At 42.8% G+C, this 17,431-nt stretch overlaps 1 protein-coding gene across 1 annotated transcript; it reads right to left on the minus strand.

Moving 5' to 3' along the window:
• Positions 1-1,377: 1,377 nt before the first annotated feature.
• On the minus strand, positions 1,378-14,993 carry ZNF770 (zinc finger protein 770). Its single transcript, XM_060262341.1, is given in 4 exon segments — positions 1,378-1,728; positions 1,730-2,125; positions 2,127-2,375; positions 14,871-14,993. Coding segments are annotated over 4 exon segments (1,119 nt in total).
• Positions 14,994-17,431: the final 2,438 nt, after the last annotated feature.

Here is a 17,431-nt window from a genome sequence, read left to right on the forward strand (position 1 = left end):
TAAAGCAAAAACTGAAAATAAAGCCTCTCTCCTCGGTTTCAAAAACCTTGTGGAAAAGCAAAAATATTTACCTGCTGGCAACACATTAGCTAGATTTAGTGTGATTACAAATTCACTTCGTTTTTATTATCTGTTCACCTCAGACATCCTATGGCTGATTCCCCTCCAAGTTGAATTCAATATTTTGTTTATTTTGAACTTTCAAAAACCTCTCGTGTGCCATTACAGAAGTAGAATAGAGGTGATTTTGATCTCTTCTCTCAAGTACCTGTACTGGGCCAGCATCAAACAATATAATAAGGTAACAGGGTGGGACAACGATAGACCAACAATAAGAAGACAATATAGGAGCTGCTCAGCAAGCAACCTGGTTATTTTATTGTAGTAATGTTTTTTATGAATTAGTTATTGTTTCTATGAGTTGATGTGAACCTCTCTGAGCCTTCTTGCGGGGGTAGGGTGGGGTAAAAAAACCCCCCAAAATAAAGAAAGAAAAAAAGGAAAATCCTGTGCATGAGGGAAGAGGGTGAGATTGCTGTACAAGCATTCAAATGACTTATATCCCACATGCATTGCATAGCATATACAAAGTTTAGAGGGTGCTTTAGGCATCTTAAAGCGGACACCACACTGATAAAGCCTCCTAACTATTTTGTATTGCTCTTCCGATGGCAAAATCATGACACTGTCATTATTTTGGGGCTTTGGTCCATTGCCAGTCTTTATTATCCATGCTCAAAACAGAGTCATTGGACTCTATCATCACTTTGATTTCAGTTATTTGGTTTGACTATGATTCCTGCAAGTTAGATGACCGAAAAGTGTCTTTGCATAAACCAAAAGCTCAGGAGATGAGATTAAATTCAAAACAATCTTCAAAGAAAACTGACAAGCATGTTTATATTTTCGGATCCCACCTGGCATTCAGGCTCTTTTCAGTATGGGAGAGCTGATGACTTTTTAAGTGGGCTGACTGTCTAAACATCTTCACACAAAGCATACAGCCAAAGGGCTTCTGTCCTGCATGAGTAAGATAATGCCTTTGAAGCTAGGAAGAAGAAGGGAAGCCTTTTCCATATCTGTCACATTTGCACAATTTGCGTCTATTATGTATATTTCTACTGGAAGCTGAAAAAGTGCATTGAAGTATTTCTAAATTATCAAAGAATTCATCTGATGAGCCATAAAGCAAATCATCTTTGTTATGCACTGAGTCATCTCTTCTTAATGTACTTTCACAGGTAAGCATACCTTTCAGATAATTTCAAAATCCAGAATTTCTTTATGCTTTTCCTGAGATAATGTCATTGTAGGTGACCTTTCCTTTGTATTGCTATCTCCCTTGCATATGACAAGGTTGTCCTGATCTAAATTTCTTCAAGAGTTTTGTTTTGATGCTGACTTTGGAGAGGTAGGCCTATATACAAGCTTTTGATGCTTTATCAAATTTTTTTTGTTTCCCTCACACTTCTGCAAATCCAACATCTGTTCTTTTTGCAAACATTGCTCTCACACAGTGCACTGGTAAGGTCCAACATAAATACAGTAGAAACCAAGATGGTCAGCCTCCTGGGAGTCATATGCAGTTACAGTCTCAACATCTTTTGATATTCCTCCCAGTGGTGTCTGTGGCATAGGGTACATAGGGTTCTTTGCTTTGCACACCACTCTAGAGAAAGTCTGGTTTGGGGGATGCAGGATTTTTTTTTTCAGGAGTTTGCTTTGCATCCCATGAGTTTGCTTTACATCCCATGTGGCAAAGAGAACACTGGGAAGGCTTCTCTCCCATGTGTGTTTTCTGCCTGAAAGATTTACCACATATGTAGCACTTAAATGGCTTCTGGCCAGTGTGGAAGAGCAACAGTTGATGCAACTTAGACTGTCAAGGAAAGATTTTACCACATGTCTGGCATATATGTATGATCTTCCTTCTGGCACTGTGCAGATGATCAGATCTCATGCATTTTTGTTGAAAAGTGGGGGGGGGTTGGCAAATGGAACAGCACAACATCCTATGCTCAGGTCTCTCTTGCCTGGCACATCTTGGTCTTTCAGTTTGCTCAGCATCACCCTGATAGTTCTCATCATGAAGCTGTTGATGCCTTTGGAATGTGATTATGTTTTTTTTTAAAGTTCTTGTGACAAATGTTACACTTAAAAGGCAGCTTATGGGTGAGCTGATATTTTTCCAGATGGACCAACTGCCTAAAAGTTTTGCAACATGCATGACACTCATATGGCTTTTGGCCAGTGTGTATAAGATAATGCCTAGTTACTTTGGATGGAGATTTAAACTGTTTGTAGCAGATGTCACACATATATGGCCTTTTCCTGGGTATTTGGCTAGCAGAAATTTTAGCATTTTGTACAGCAAACTATATTGTATATATTTTGTCAGGTTCTTTAGCAAACACTTTTTGCTGGAACCACCAACAGTATGCTGTGAAAAACATTTAGGGTTATTATAACAGGGGGATCCCTAAAGTCCAGATACCCCCAAAACAGTACAAAGAAATATTATTTTTAAGGTGTACTTGATTTTCTTTAATTTAATACACCTTGATCCTATGTACATTTACTCAGAAACGTCCCATTCTGTTTATTATTGCTTATTCCTAAACATATATGTGTCTATAGCTAGAAAATTTGAAAGCATAACACTGTTGTTGAAGTAGTGGCTAGCGAACCCTAGATGCCCGTCCTTTTCCATGAATCTTACGTCTTCTCAAAAGTCAGTGTGCATAAAGAGATATTACACCCCCAATGTGTTCATTTAAATACGAAAAGCAGAGCTCATTCTTCAAACCACAGAATTCCTGAAATTTTACAGCCTAGAGATTAAGCAAAAATATTGTATGACCTTCATTTAAGGAGACTTCCAAAATTTCAGGCTAATCAGAAATGTATTTGCATAAGTATAAGTTGTAGGAATATGGATTTGCATGACAATTAAAATGATAAGAACATTCAGGTTATTTTTTTTTAAACTGGCCTGCTATTCTTTTACCTTGCAAAAGCACAGACTTGCTAATTAAAAACAGGAGCCTTTGCCTAGCAGGAGCTTAATGATAGCATGCCAGGAGGCTAGGGCATCTCCCTTTCCTGAGCTGCTTCAGAGCTCTGCGTTTCATGGGGTGCACCTGCCACTGATTCCTTAAGTATGGCATTTCACCCATCAGAGCTCAAGGAAGTCCACCAAGCAAAGTAGTCCGTCAAAACACTTCCATGAATGAGTATCAAATTTGTCATATCTACTTCTAGAGCATATATCTCAGAATACCCAGGCAACTAGTATATATAGCATGCTAAAGGAGTGTGTAGCTCATCTTCAGCCTTTGGGATATTCAATGTGTGTAGGAGGGGAAATGCTTGTAAAAAAGTAGATACAGATTAAATATTTCACATGTGTGCATTTCTGATCTGTAATATGCAAACCAACAGCTACATGGTATGTTTATACAAACTACAACTGGGTTGAATTCCCTGATGCATGCCATCAGGGCTTTTTTGTAGCGGGAACTTCTTTGCATATTAGGCCACACACCCCTGATGTAGCCAATCCTCCAAGAGTTTACAGAGCTCTTAGTATAGGGCCTACTGTAAACTCCAAGAGGATTGGCTACATCAGGGGTTTGTGGCCTAATATGCAAAGGAGTTCCTTCTACAAAAAAAAAACACATGCATGCCATGCATGCAGTTAAGATGTGAATCATGTTATGGGTTAGAAGAATATAAACGATAAATACTTCTGCTGAAATGTGTCCCTAGCAATGTGCTCAAAATCTCCATATATGCTCTTTCTCAGTTGATAACATGTATCTTCACCTCTATGAGCCAGGTAAGCTAGCAGCCCTCTTGTATGGATGTGCTGAGAAAAGTTTGGGATCTGCAAAATTTATGGCAGCAAAATGGGGAGAGAACAGGGATATTTAACTGCAACATCAAACCATATGGTAGTATAACAAAATTCAATCCAGTAGCACCCAAAAGACCATGAAGCATCTAATGAAGTGAGCTCAGACTCACAAAAATATAAATCGATGGTGCAACCTCTTTTGGAATAATATGTACCAGACCTCGGATTCAGCAGGAGCTCATAGGAGCACAGCTCCTGAACCTTTCTGAGGGTTCCCCCTCTTTCTCCCCACCTACCTTGTCCATTGAATAATAGGTGCAGCTGCATAACAATCCCTGGATTAGGAGAACAGGCAGCCAGCTAGCCACCAGGAGCTTCGTCACATCCCCAGCAGCCCTCATAAACCCCTGGAGAATTCTGTGACAGCCTTTCTCCACTTATGTGATTTTGGGTGGCGGGTGGCTTGCTAGCCTTTTGACTATGGGTGGAGGCAGCCAAGGAGAGCCCCAGGTGAATGAGGCCTGCTTGGGCTGGCTAGATCACAGAATTGTACACAAGCAGGCCTCACTTGCCCAGAGCTCTCCTTTCTTGCCTCAAGTTGCTTTTGGCTGGGGGGAGCATATGCTAATGAGTTATGCTAATGAGCTCCGCCACCTATTTTTCTACAAAACAACGCCTGCTGTGTACAATTCTGGTCTCTGCACCTCAAAAAAGATATTATAGCATTGGAAAAAGTGCAGAAAAGGGCAACTAAAGGGTTGGAACACTTTTCCTATGAAGAAAGGTTAAAATGCTTGGGGCTCTTTAGCTTGGAGAAACAACTGAGGAGTGACATGATTGAGGTTTACAAGATTATGCATGGGATAGAGAAGGTAAAGAAGTACTTTTCTCCCTTTCTCACAATATGAGAACTTGTGGACATTCAATGAAATTGCTGAGCAGTCAGGTTAGAACGGATAAAAGGAAGTACTTCTTCACCCAAAGGGTGATTAACACATGGAATTCACTGCCACAGGAGGTGGCGGCAGCTACAAGCATAGACAGCTTCAAGAGGGGATTGGATAAGTATATGAAGCAGAGGTCCATCAGTGGTAGGGTTGCCAAGTCCAATTAAAGAAATATCTGGGGACTTTGTGGGTGGATCCAGGAGACTTTGGGGGTGGAATCAGGAGACAATGCGGCGGAGCCAGGAGCAAGGGTGTGACAAGCATAATTGAACTTCAAGGGAGTTCTGGCTATCACATTTAAAGGGACAGCACACCTTTTAAAATGCCTTCCTTCCATAGGAAATAATGGATAGAGGCACCTTCTTTTGAGGCTCATAGAATTGGACCCCCTGGTCCAATTGTTTTGAAACTTGGGGGATATTTTGGGGAGAGGCACTAGATGCTATACTGAAAATTTGGTGCCTTTACCTCAAAAAACAGCCCCCCTGAGCCCCCGATATCTCCAGATCAATTCCCCATTATACCCTATGAGAATCAATTTCCACATAGGGAATAATGAAGTGCCCAGCAGACATTTCCTCCCCTCCCCCCTTTCTGGAGAATCTGAAGCGAGGAACTGGCATCTCTACTCACAAGCTGCTGCCAACTTCTTCAAAGTAACACAGACACACTATCCCAAGAGGAAACCTTTCCAATTGGAGACTGAAACCTCCGGAGGTGGAAAGTCACATGGTGGCTGTGGGGGTGGGGCTTCCCCCCACCGGCCAGCTGACTGGGGGTGGGAAAGAACCTGGGAAAGTGGAAGAACCCCTGCTGGGACCTGGGGATTGGCAAGCCTAATCAGTGGCTATTAGCCACAGTGTATTGTTGGAACTCTCTGTCTGGGGCAGTGATGCTCTGTATTCCTGGTGCGTGGGGTGGGCACAGTGGGAGGACTTCTAGTGTCCTGGCCCAACTGATGGACCTCCTGATGGCACCTGGATTTTTTGACCACTGTGTGACACAGAGTGTTGGACTGGATGGGCCATTGGCCTGATCCAACATGGCTTCTCTTATGTTCTTATTTTCTTAAAAGCCTGTACTAGAATAAATGCCACTAGAACAAATGCAGTTGTCAACATTTTAAACATCATTGACATAGTTAAAAAAAAAGAGGATGATCATTTTTATAACATTTAGAAATCTTAAACTATGAGGTGCTTTCACTGCCTCCTTGAAAGTGCTATAAAAAGCTTGTTCTCTAATTGACGGCATATGCATATTCAATTCCCTTTGAATCTTAAACATCCATTCTTTTCACTACTTGAACCCCAGCATTTTATTTATTTATTTATTTATTTGTTTGTTTATTTATTTTATGATTTATATCCCGCCCTTCCCAACAAGTGGCTCAGGGCGGCTCACAGAAATCTGGCATAAATAACATTTAAGCATAAAACATTAGAGTAATAATACATTTAAGTTTTAAAACATTAAACCATTTAAAATATTAGACCATTTAAAACATTTAAAACATTAGGGACAGCAGACATTCAGTGTAACTATACTCAGTTTCTTGTTTCTTGTACCAGCTAGTCATAGGCCAGCCGGAAGAGGGTTGTCTTACAGGCCCTGCGGAACTGGGCGAGGTCCCGCAGGGCCCTCACCTCTTCCGGCAGCTGGTTCCACCAGGAGGGGGCCGTAATAGAAAAGGCCCGGTCCCTTGTGGATTTTAAGCGGGCTTCCTTTGGCCCGGGGATAACCAGGAGATTCTGAGTTCCTGATCTCAGTACTCTCTGGGGCACATGTGGGGAGAGACGGTCCTTCAGGTAGGCAGGTCCTAGGCCATATAGGGCTTTAAAGGTAATAACCAGCACCTTGTACCGGATTCGGTAAGCTATCGGCAGCCAGTGCAGATCCCGGAGTCCCGGCCGGATGTGCTCCCTTCTTGGGAGCCCTAACAACAGCCGGGCCGCGGCATTCTGCACTAGTTGCAGCTTTTGGGTTCGGCACAAAGGCAGCCCCATGTAGAGAGCATTACAGTAGTCCAACCTCGAGGTGACCGTGGCATGGATCACTGTTGCTAGGTCGTCGCGCTCTAGGAAGGGGGCCAACTGCCTTGCCCGCTTAAGATGAAAAAATGCGGACTTGGCAGTGGCTGCTATCTGAGCCTCCATCGTTAAGGAAGGCTCCAATAGTACCCCCAGGCTTTTGACCTTGTCCGCCGCTATCAGCGGCGCACCCTCAAAAGCTGGTAGGGGGATTTCCCTTCCTGGGCCTCGACGACCCAAGCAAAGGACCTCTATCTTCGCTGGATTTAGCCTAAGCCCGCTCAGTCTGAGCCACCCAGCCACTTCCTGTAATGCCCGGTCTAGATTTTCCAGGGCGGAGACTGGTCGGCCATCCATACGTAGATAGAGCTGGGTGTCATCAGCATACTGGTGACAACCCAGCCCATACCTTTGGGCAATCTGGGCAAGGGGACGCATATAGATGTTAAATAACATCGGGGAGAGAACCGCCCCCTGAGGCACTCCACAATCAAGCATGCGCCTCCGGGATAGCTCACCCCCAATCGCGACCCTTTGTCCCCGACCTTCGAGGAAAGCCACTGTAAAGCCAACCCCTGAATCCCCGCGTCGGCGAGGTGGCATGTCAGTAACTGATGGTCGACCGTGTCGAACGCAGCCGACAGGTCCAACAACATCAGCACCGCCGAGCCGCCCCGATCCAGATGCCGTTGGAGGTCATCCACCAGGGCGACCAACACTGTCTCCGTCCCATGACCTGGGCGGAAGCCGGACTGGAGTGGGTCAAGGACGGAAGCATCCTCCAGGAAAGTCTGTAACTGCATCGCCACTGCCCTCTCGATAAGCTTGCCCAAAAAGGGCAAGTTTGAGACCGGCCGATAATGCGCCAATTGGGCCGGGTCTAAAGTTGGTTTTTTCAAGAGGGGGCGGACCACTGCCTCTTTGAGCGGCGTTGGAAAATGCCCTTCCATCAGGGATCTATTTATGATATCCCGTACAGGATAAGCTCCCTCTGGCAAGATTTAATAAGCCAGGAGGGGCAAGGGTCCAAATTACAGGTTGTTGGGCGTGCAGATAAGAGAATCCTGTCAACTTCCTCCAGGCTGAGAGGACCGAAGCCATCCAGAACACAATCCGAAGACAGGCCCGGAGCCTCGGTTTCACTAACTGTCTCAAATATGGCCGGGGGGTCGGGGCGGAGTGACGCGATCTTGTCCGCAAAAAATTTCACAAAAGCCTCACAGCCAATCTCCAATTCAATAGAATTTGGTCTGCCTTGTGGCAGTGTTGTAAGGTTCCGAATTATATCAAACAATTGTGCCGGGCGCGAAGTTGCGGACGCAATCTTGGTCGCAAAGTCTGTTTTCTTTGCGGCTTTGATTGCCATCTCATAGGATTTCAAACTCTCTCTATAGGATGTTCGAGTCGCTTCGTCTCGAGTATGCCGCCATTGTCTCTCTAGTCGTCTGAGTCCCCGTTTTTGTTGCCGCAACCCCTGGTTAAACCAAGGTGACGGCTTCGAACGGGGGCGCAGAGGGCGCCTAGGAAAATCTAGATTTTCCAGAAGATCTCTTCCTGATCCAGAAGAGAGTTTCTTACATAATAGCTGCTGAGTCAGTCCAACAAATTTTATGAACAAGAAACTTGTGGAATCAGGCATATGCAGTAGGAAGTATTGGAGGATTTTTATATTGTTCAGCAGCAGATGATTAAACACTCAGCAGCAAGGCAGCATTTGATTACCATTAAATTATACTAACTGTTGTTCAGAAGTCCCATCTCTCAAGGACTGTCCTCGGCATGTGTTTGGGAGGCACAGAATTTACTGCTTGCATGTATTCCTGGCTCTTTAGTCTGCCAGTGCTAGAAATCAAATTACTCCTAAAAAATGGCTTGTGTGAAATGGCAGAGCATATATTAAAATTGTACCTCTGCTATTCCAAATTTAGTTGCAAATAGATTTAAATTAGCCAGAATAATAGCACAAATGTTTATGACCCCTGGTTTATGACCAGAAGTTTTTTGGTAGAAAAAGCCCAGCAGGAACTCATATGCATATTAGGCCACACCTCTTGACACCAAGCCAGCCAGAATTGTGTTCCTGTGCATTCCTGCTCAAAAAAAGCCCTGTTTATGACCACTAAATGTAGGAGTATTTCTCATTTTGGTTGACACTAAATGTGTGTGTGTGTGTGTGTGTGTATTCAGATGTTCTAACCCAATATGGTTTATAGTGCAGTTTGCAACAGGTAACTCACTCTTGAAAAGAATGTCCCTTTGTCTATCACTACAGTGTCAAGAGGCATCAGCTACATATTGGATTAGGCTAGCCCTGTCTACACTGCAGCATGTTGGGATGTGTAGGTAGAACTTCATCAAAAGATGTAATTTTGTCCGCTGCCCGCCATCTTTGCTAGTTTCTGATTTTTTCTATAAGAAAAAGATGAAAGAATAAGCAATAAAGTTGGTCTCACAATTAACAGAAAAGTTTAAGTAGATTCCAGGAGAAGCATATATGGAGATGAATCTTTGGGCTGAATTTGGACTGGACTCTAAGATCATGGCCACACTATCCCCTGTGTTTCAGGACCTTAAAATCATTCCTTATCTTGCTTATTTCCATAATGCAAATATTTATTCTTTCTTTTGTTTTGGATGGAAATCAACCACACAATAGTCATCAGTATGTGAATACTTCCAGTGGCCCCCCCACTTTAAAATATACAGGGAAGGTAACATTTAGAAGAAGTAATATATCTGCAGCTTTGCAACAGAATAAAAGGTGTCTGCAATGTCTCAGAATTCCTGAAGAAACAGGAATCCTATCTATGATGGAATGTGGCAATTTAGTTCATGGCTCAGCTGAAATCTGAACTCATCTCTAAAATTTGAGGCTAGCACTATAGCCCCAAGTATCACATACCTATCCTTCTAGAATTAAGAGGACTTGTTTTCATCTTTGAAGAAAAAGTCAGAATCTCATGCATGCTCCATGAATTGCTTCTTTGCAGCACAAAGGGCATGTACTTTGCATAGTCTGCTTGGAAGAACAGACAAAGCAGTAGAAGGATATGTGCTTGCTGCAGGGTGTGAAGCAGGGTATAAGAGTCCTCAGGAACTATGAACTTGTCTGCTGCGTCGATTGCCTCTAAAGAATATGCAAAAATTAACACATGCTGCATGTCCTGAATGATATTATTTTCCAGTATTATTTTTTACTAAAATTTAAAATGAAATCCTGTGTCAATTCGTGTTCTAAATGTTCCTTTATATTGTTCTGGCACAAATGTTATGTTTCAGCACAACCTTATCTTCCCCACCTTCTTTTTTTAAAAAAAATTAAATTATCCCTTTGGTAATTTCTGGTGCATAGCAATGAATTGCCTGGGGGAACATGGGTATTTAATGAATCCTAGGGCATTCATAGACATTGGGCATATACAAACAGCAGGGTCTGTTTGAATTAAACATGTCTGATCCTCATAACACTTGTTCTAGTGAATTCAGATGCTAGAGGATCAGAGCTGGATTAACAAAAATGGACACTTCACACTTTTTTATTTAAAACATTTCTATGCCACCTTTCCATGCAAATAGGACCCTAAAAATTGGGAAATAGGCATTATAATTTTTTTAAAAAAATAACACTAAATTTGGAAGTCTTTAAAAAGGAAATACAGGAATCTGTTAGTTATGGAAAATCTTGTTAATAGTAGATTGGTTTTGAGATTTGAATGCATGGTGTTTGCAATGTGCAGCCTGATCTAGGACACAGGTTCAAGTTAAGAAAGACCTTCCTTCTTGGGAACAAGATTTGCCCTCTCTTCTGAGCCTATAGCAATCATGGGCTTTTTTTTTTTTTGCCTATAGTGGAGGTTCAGCTACTATTTATTTGTGTTCCATCCTAAAATCATGAAAGTGGGCCCAAAAATCCTGCTGCTAGTGTAACCCTGTGCAGGTTGGGGACTGCTTTCAGAGGTAAGAGGGCCAAGATGTCCACCTGTGCCCTGTTTGCTGTACATAAGATGCCACCAGTGTTCCTTCTAAGCTGAATTAGTGTGAGCTAGCTCACAGTTTTTTTGCCTCTGGCTCACACATTTTTGTCTTAGCTCTCAAAATATGGCCCCAGAGCAAACTATTTATGCAGTAGCTCACAACTTTAATGCTAGAAGCTCAAAAAGTAGAATTTCTGCTCACAAGACTCCAAAGCTTAGAGAGAACATTGGATGCCATAGCAGGTATTCTTTCTAGGACACAGAACTGAGCCGCCCATGATTCCCAGGTACAGTTGACAGGCTTAACTGTTGAGTTCATCCCATTTGGTTCTTATGGAAATCTCAGAAAGAAAGTGGGTATGATCTGCTGTATTTTAGTGTGTGAAATCTATTAGACAGTTCAACTACAAGTATACAACGAATATTGATATTCCATTCTTGAAGGAAAAAAAGCAGAATCCTTTGGTTCATATCTGTTAATCTCTGGAATCCCTTAAGAGTCCCTGCTTTGAAATTAGTTGCAGGAACTATCAATTATATCTGTTTAAATGGACACATTTAATTACTACAGAAGAGAAATTGATTTTTAAATTACCACTGATTGCACTGTGGGTATCTCAGTGGGAAGACAGGTACATCCAGGCTTTCAAATGAAATGAGTGTATTAATTAATCTCCCATTGGCAGTAAATGCAGAAAGTTTCTCCTCCCCCTCCTTGTCTTCCTAGATTTATCATTTTCAGTTCAAAATACCCTGCTATGTAGTCCTGCAATCATGGAAATGGAAGGGTCAGGTGATGACCCCATGTTCTAAGATATCCTGCCCTATCCTGGCAGACACCTCTCCTTGTTGTCTGCTAGATGAAGAACCCCATGCTTGATGAAGAATGCTGTGTTAATCAGTACAAGATAATTAAACCCTGTTCTAACAAAATTTAGATCAATATGGTAGAAACTTGTATTTTGAATAGACTGAGCTAAACATGGCAACATGTGCATTTCCTGCTCTAGCTAGTTGCAGAGGGTGAATCTGACAACATTGGAAGATTTAAAAATAAGCAGGTATACCAGGTTGGGATGCTAACAGCTGTTAATTATCTGGCCCAATAATACTGTGCAGAGAAATTTACCTAGTCCCTGTCTGGCTATTCCAGGGCAAGAATCTCCAGGAGCCACATGGCAAATAGTGCCCAGAAGAGCCACTTGGGGCTGCCAAGCCACTAATTATTTATTTTTTTTAAATTTGATTTATATCCCGCCCAGCTCACCGAAGCAGGCTCAGGCCTGGCCAATAACAGAGACAGGGGTTTGTGCTCTCTCTCTCTCTCTCTCTTTATATATATATATATATCCTTTATTGTTTTGTTTACCAAGAATGACTGGATTCAGGAAAAAAAATCTGCATCTTTTTATTTGTTATGTAGGCAAGTTGATGGGGCAAAAAGCATCTGCCCAAATGTTGTCCTGTTAGAGGAGATGAGGAGCTGCTGGTATGAAGAAATATGTTTTTCCCCTGGTAGGTTTGAAAGGAGCAAAACCTCCACTTTGCCTCTTTTAACATTTTTTTCCCTCTAGGCAGAGACCAGGCTAGGGGAAATGAGTGCAATTTCTTTCTAGACATACCTCAGCTCATCTTCATACAAATTCTAATAGATTTGGCAGTAGAGATAATGGTCAAGCTCTTCCCTGTTTCCTAGCAGAATGATAGTTTTCAGCAAGGAGATTCCTGAAGATCTTTAGGAAATGCTTCTTTGACCTAGTGTGACCCAGTCAGTGGGAGGGGAAACAGATATGATAAAAACTCCTTGCAATGGGAAGGAGGTCTCTTTTCCTTGGGCACTGCATCCATGAGACGAGGCAGACCTCTCCACTGGGAGGACAGCCATTGACCATGTGCTCACCTCAAGAGCTGGAGCAAGCTTCAAGGTAATGGTAACTCTATAGGGATCTATAGCATCAAAAAAGAAGGTGATGTCCTATTTTAACTTCTCATAGGGCAATGTATAGAGAAAGGGTCAGAGGACGTGCATTTCACCTGTTTCTTTTTTATACCTTGCTCAAATCTGGTGCTGTGCTAAAAGTACACTTGTATACAGGGGGTTTTTTTTAGCAGGGATGCACAGGAATGCAGTTCTGATTGGCTTGGCCAGTGTGGCCTAATATATAAATGAGTTCCTACTGGGCTTTTTCTACAAAAAGCACTGTGTGAAACATGATGAACATAAGAGAAGCCATGTTGGATCAGGCCAATGGCCCATCTAGTCCAACACTCTGTATCACACAGTGACCAAAAAATCCAGGTGCCATCAGGAGGTTCATCAGTGGGGCCAGGACACTAGAAGTCCTCACACTGTTGCCCCTCCCATTCACCAAGAATATAGGGCATCACTTGTCCCAAACAGAGAGTTCCAACAATACGTTGTGGCTAGTAGCCACTGATGGACCTCTGCTCCATATGTTTATCCAAACCCCTTGTGAAATTAGCTATGGTGATGTCAGGGAGAGTGGCCTAATATGCAAATGAGTTCCTGCTGGGCTTTTTCTACAAAATAAGCCCTGTTTGTATACATTTCCTTTTTAATAAATACTTTATAACTTCTAATGTTGGTAGTGGTTCTCTGTACCACATAGACCTCCACCATCTTGGATGCACTATTTTAAAATAGAACACCAAAGGAGGACACAATTGAAACTGTCCCCATGTTCAGGGGAACATAAGAACATCAGAGAAGCCATGTTAGATCAGGCCAATGGCCCATCCAGTCCAACACTCTGTGTCACACAGTGGCAAAAAAAAAATTATATACACACACACACACTGTGGCTAATAGCCACTGATGGACCTCTGCTCCATATTTTTATCTAAACCCCTCTTGAAGGTGGCTATGATTGTAGCCGCCACCATCTTCTGTGGCAGTGAATTCCACATGTTAATCACCCTTTGGGTGAAGAAGTACTTCCTTTTATCCGTTTTAACCTGTCTGCTCAGCAATTTCATCGAATGCCCACGAGTTCTTGTATTGTGAGAAGGGGAGAAAAGTACTACACAAGGCAGTAAACTATCCATGTGGTGACTAGATTCTGAGCAGTGGGAGACCCAGAGACAAGGCATCAAAACATGGAAGGGAAGCTGTAAGTCCTGATCTTCCCAGTAGGGTTGCCATGTCTATGTTGGAAAATACCTGGAAACTTTGGGGCTGGGGCTGGGAGAGGGCGGGGTATGGGGAGTGGAGGGGCCTCAGCATGGTACAATGCCATAGAGTCCACCTTTCAAAGCAGTCATTTTCTCAAGGGGAGCTGATCTCTGCCAGCTGGAGATCAGTTGTAGAAGTGGGAGATCTCCAGGCCCCACCTGGAGGCTGGCAACTCTACTTCCCAGTGGGTAATTCCTGCAAAAGGTCAGGTGATAGTGGTAAGCTACCTAAGAGTGGAAGAAAAGCCTCTCCAGGTGTGAGAAAAACCCAGGAAGGCAGGATAGAAATGGGGCAGGCATGTTCTGCCACAATTTGTACATGCCACTATGCTTAAAAATTTCCCACAGTTGATCTATACATGCATAGTTCCCATGTGTTTCATATATGTCCAATCAACAATAGTTACAGTTAAGTGCAGGTTAGTTTTCTTCTGCTGCTCTCTATCCTTCCTTCTGATGCTTTCAGAGGAGGTCAGCACTTCATCAGAGGTCTGTTCCATCCTACTTACAATTCTCCCTAACCCAGTTCCAAAGGTGGACTTCCAAAATGGAGCTGGAGATGCCTCTCCTGGGACCCAACTCTTAGTGTCTGTGTGCCACCCCCAAAAGATATACTGACTCCCCTCCCCTGGAACCTGCCACTCTGCCTGCTCCAGTGTCCCTAGGACCCCTTCATACAAGCTGGGCTGTGGGCCTAATTAGAACAGCCGCTGCTACAACTGCCACTACCCCCTGCCAGGCCACCACCCAGCTGCAAAGTGGGCCAAGGATCAAAGAACCATGCCTCTGCAGCTGTTGCACTAGATCCACCACCTCTGTCTTTTTGGTGGTAGCACATTGTGCTCCCCCATCCTAATAACCATTGGCACACCATGGGGTTCTCACTGAGCCTCTTTTCCAAGGCTGTCTCCACCTGTGCATTTCTGGCCACCACAGAGGTGGAGCAGTCACCTGTTGGGGTGGGAGCTGTTGATGCTATCTGGCAGAGATACATCCTGACCTTTCAAAGGGTAGAAAATTTACATAATTTATAGTGCAGATATATCTTACATAGTCTGCATAACTACTGTATCTATTTTATGGGCATAAAGTATCTTTGAATGACAGAATGGATGGTCAATAAGTAAACTTGGGACAACAATGTTCAGTGTCCCCACCCCCCCCATGCCGCTTCTGGAAATCTGGTTCAGAAGAATGTTAATAGGATGCCATCCAACTAGACAGTGGCTCAGTGGTAGAGCATCTGTTTGGTAAGCAGAAGGTTCCAGGTTCAACCCCTGGCACCTCCAACTAAAAAGCGTCCAGGCATGAAAAACATCTGCTTGAGACCCTGGAGAGCCTCTGCCAGTCTGAGTAGATAATACTCAGTAGAGTAGACAATACTGGGGGTCTGATTCAGTATAAGGTAACTTCATACATTCATCGGGTTTATGATTTATCTTAGTTAAATGGTTTTACTGGTTTTTATATGATTGTATTTATTCATTGTTGTAAATTGCCCAGAATTCCAAAAAACCAATCTTTTCTGTGTAGATTTATTCCTTTATAGTTTTTGCAAATTAATTAGTCCATCCTACCTGTTCCATTATTTCACAATGAGATCAGTTTGTCAGTGTAATGCAGAGGGGACAGTTCACCATTACTATATCTATACTCAATAACCACAATACCTGATCTTATATGCTAGAAGGGGTTCCTGTTGTTGTTTATTGAAGTGTGCTGGCTTTATGTCATTTGCAAAATTGTACATTTGTATCTGCTTTGCTTCAGCAGCTTGGATCTGTAATGACTAGAGCTAATTAATGGGCCTGGAGATCTTATTCATGAGAAATCTCCAGTGGCATGAACCTAATTTTGTTCCTTGTAACATACTTTGCTTCTGTATTCTTTGGAGTTGCATCTAGGGTTGCCAAGTACAATTCAAGAAATATCTGGGGACTTTGGGGGTGGAGTCAGGAGACTTTTGGGGCGGAGCCAGGAGACATTGGGAGTGGAGCCGGGAGCAAAGGTGTGACAAGCATAATAGAACTCCAAAGGGAGTTCTGGCCATCACATTTAAATGGACCGAACACCTTTTTAAATGCCTTCCTTCCATAGGAAATAATGAAGGATAGGGGCACCTTCTTTTGGGGCTCATAGAATTGGACCCCCTGATCCAATCTTTTTAAAACTTGGGGAGTAGTTTGGGGAGAGGCACTGGATGTTATACTGAAAATTTGGTGCCTCTACCTAAAAAAGCAACCCCCCCCGAGCCCCAGATATCCACAGATCAATTCTCCATTATTTCCTATGGGAATAAGTCTCCATAGGGAATAATAGAGTTCCCACAGACATTCCCCCCTCCCCCGCTTTCTGATGACCCTGGAGCGGGGGGAGGGTCTCCAAATCGGGAGATCCCCTGCCTTCACCTGGGGATTGGCAACCCTTGTTGCATCTAATCCAGGCGATTGTGTGTGTATGGTTGGGGGGGTGTGTGTGGAGCAGGCTACTCTCTTCATTTCAAAGAAGATGGCCATGTACACCAAGGAAATTAAAAAACTTGGGCGACAGGAATTGCCTTCCTGGAGCAGGCCACAGTTCATTTAGCTTAGCATTCTGTCTCCAACAGTGGCCTCCCAGGCATCTCTAGAAATAGGACATGATGGAGATGACCATTCTTGTACATTATCTTCTGTACCTGATCAATAAAGATACTCCCAACAGAATGGGCAGGAGAGTCCTTAAGAAAGCTTAAGTGAGAATGTTGTTCTTTCAGTCCAGCTGCATTACAGTATAACCATTTGCTTTTATTTTGTGCTTCTATTTTAACTTATTACTGAGTTTTCAGTCAATCCTTTTCTCCAGTATGCTTACAATTCTATTTTTTCCTTTTAGTCTTTTATTTTTTATTTTTATTATTTTCACTATGAGACCTATTTTCATTCCCTAGTAAAGTGATCTTGATTCTGACATATTTGTAAGGGGTTTTTTTTGTAAGCCATATATTTATTTGAAATATTTTTAACCTACCTCATTGCCCTCATAGATTCTAGGCAGACATCTGGTGAAATCTTATAGTTGTACTACAGAAACTATGATGATGGGTTAGAGGTTCAGCTGAGGAAGACCATCATTACTCAGAAAATCTTCATGCAGACACAATGGCACTGGAGAAATAACGACCATTCAGTGTCACCTCTGCCACAGAATAGACTCAAGAAGGTTTTTTTTCTCCAGATGCTATAGCTATGAGCCAATCTGATTCATTGCTCTGACCTCTCCAGAGAAAATGGAGCAGCTCCACTGAATGGTAAAGGATGCCCAAGAGCAATCACGTCAAATGTCTGGGTCATCTCCAGATTCTAGAAGGTTCCTTAAGACTTTAACATTAGCAAAACTTAACTTAAAACTCACCATCTGAATCTATTAGCATTCAATGTGAACTATGTTAAT

This window comes from Heteronotia binoei, chromosome 21 (assembly GCF_032191835.1).
Source record: "Heteronotia binoei isolate CCM8104 ecotype False Entrance Well chromosome 21, APGP_CSIRO_Hbin_v1, whole genome shotgun sequence".
NCBI classification, from domain to species: domain Eukaryota; kingdom Metazoa; phylum Chordata; class Lepidosauria; order Squamata; family Gekkonidae; genus Heteronotia; species Heteronotia binoei.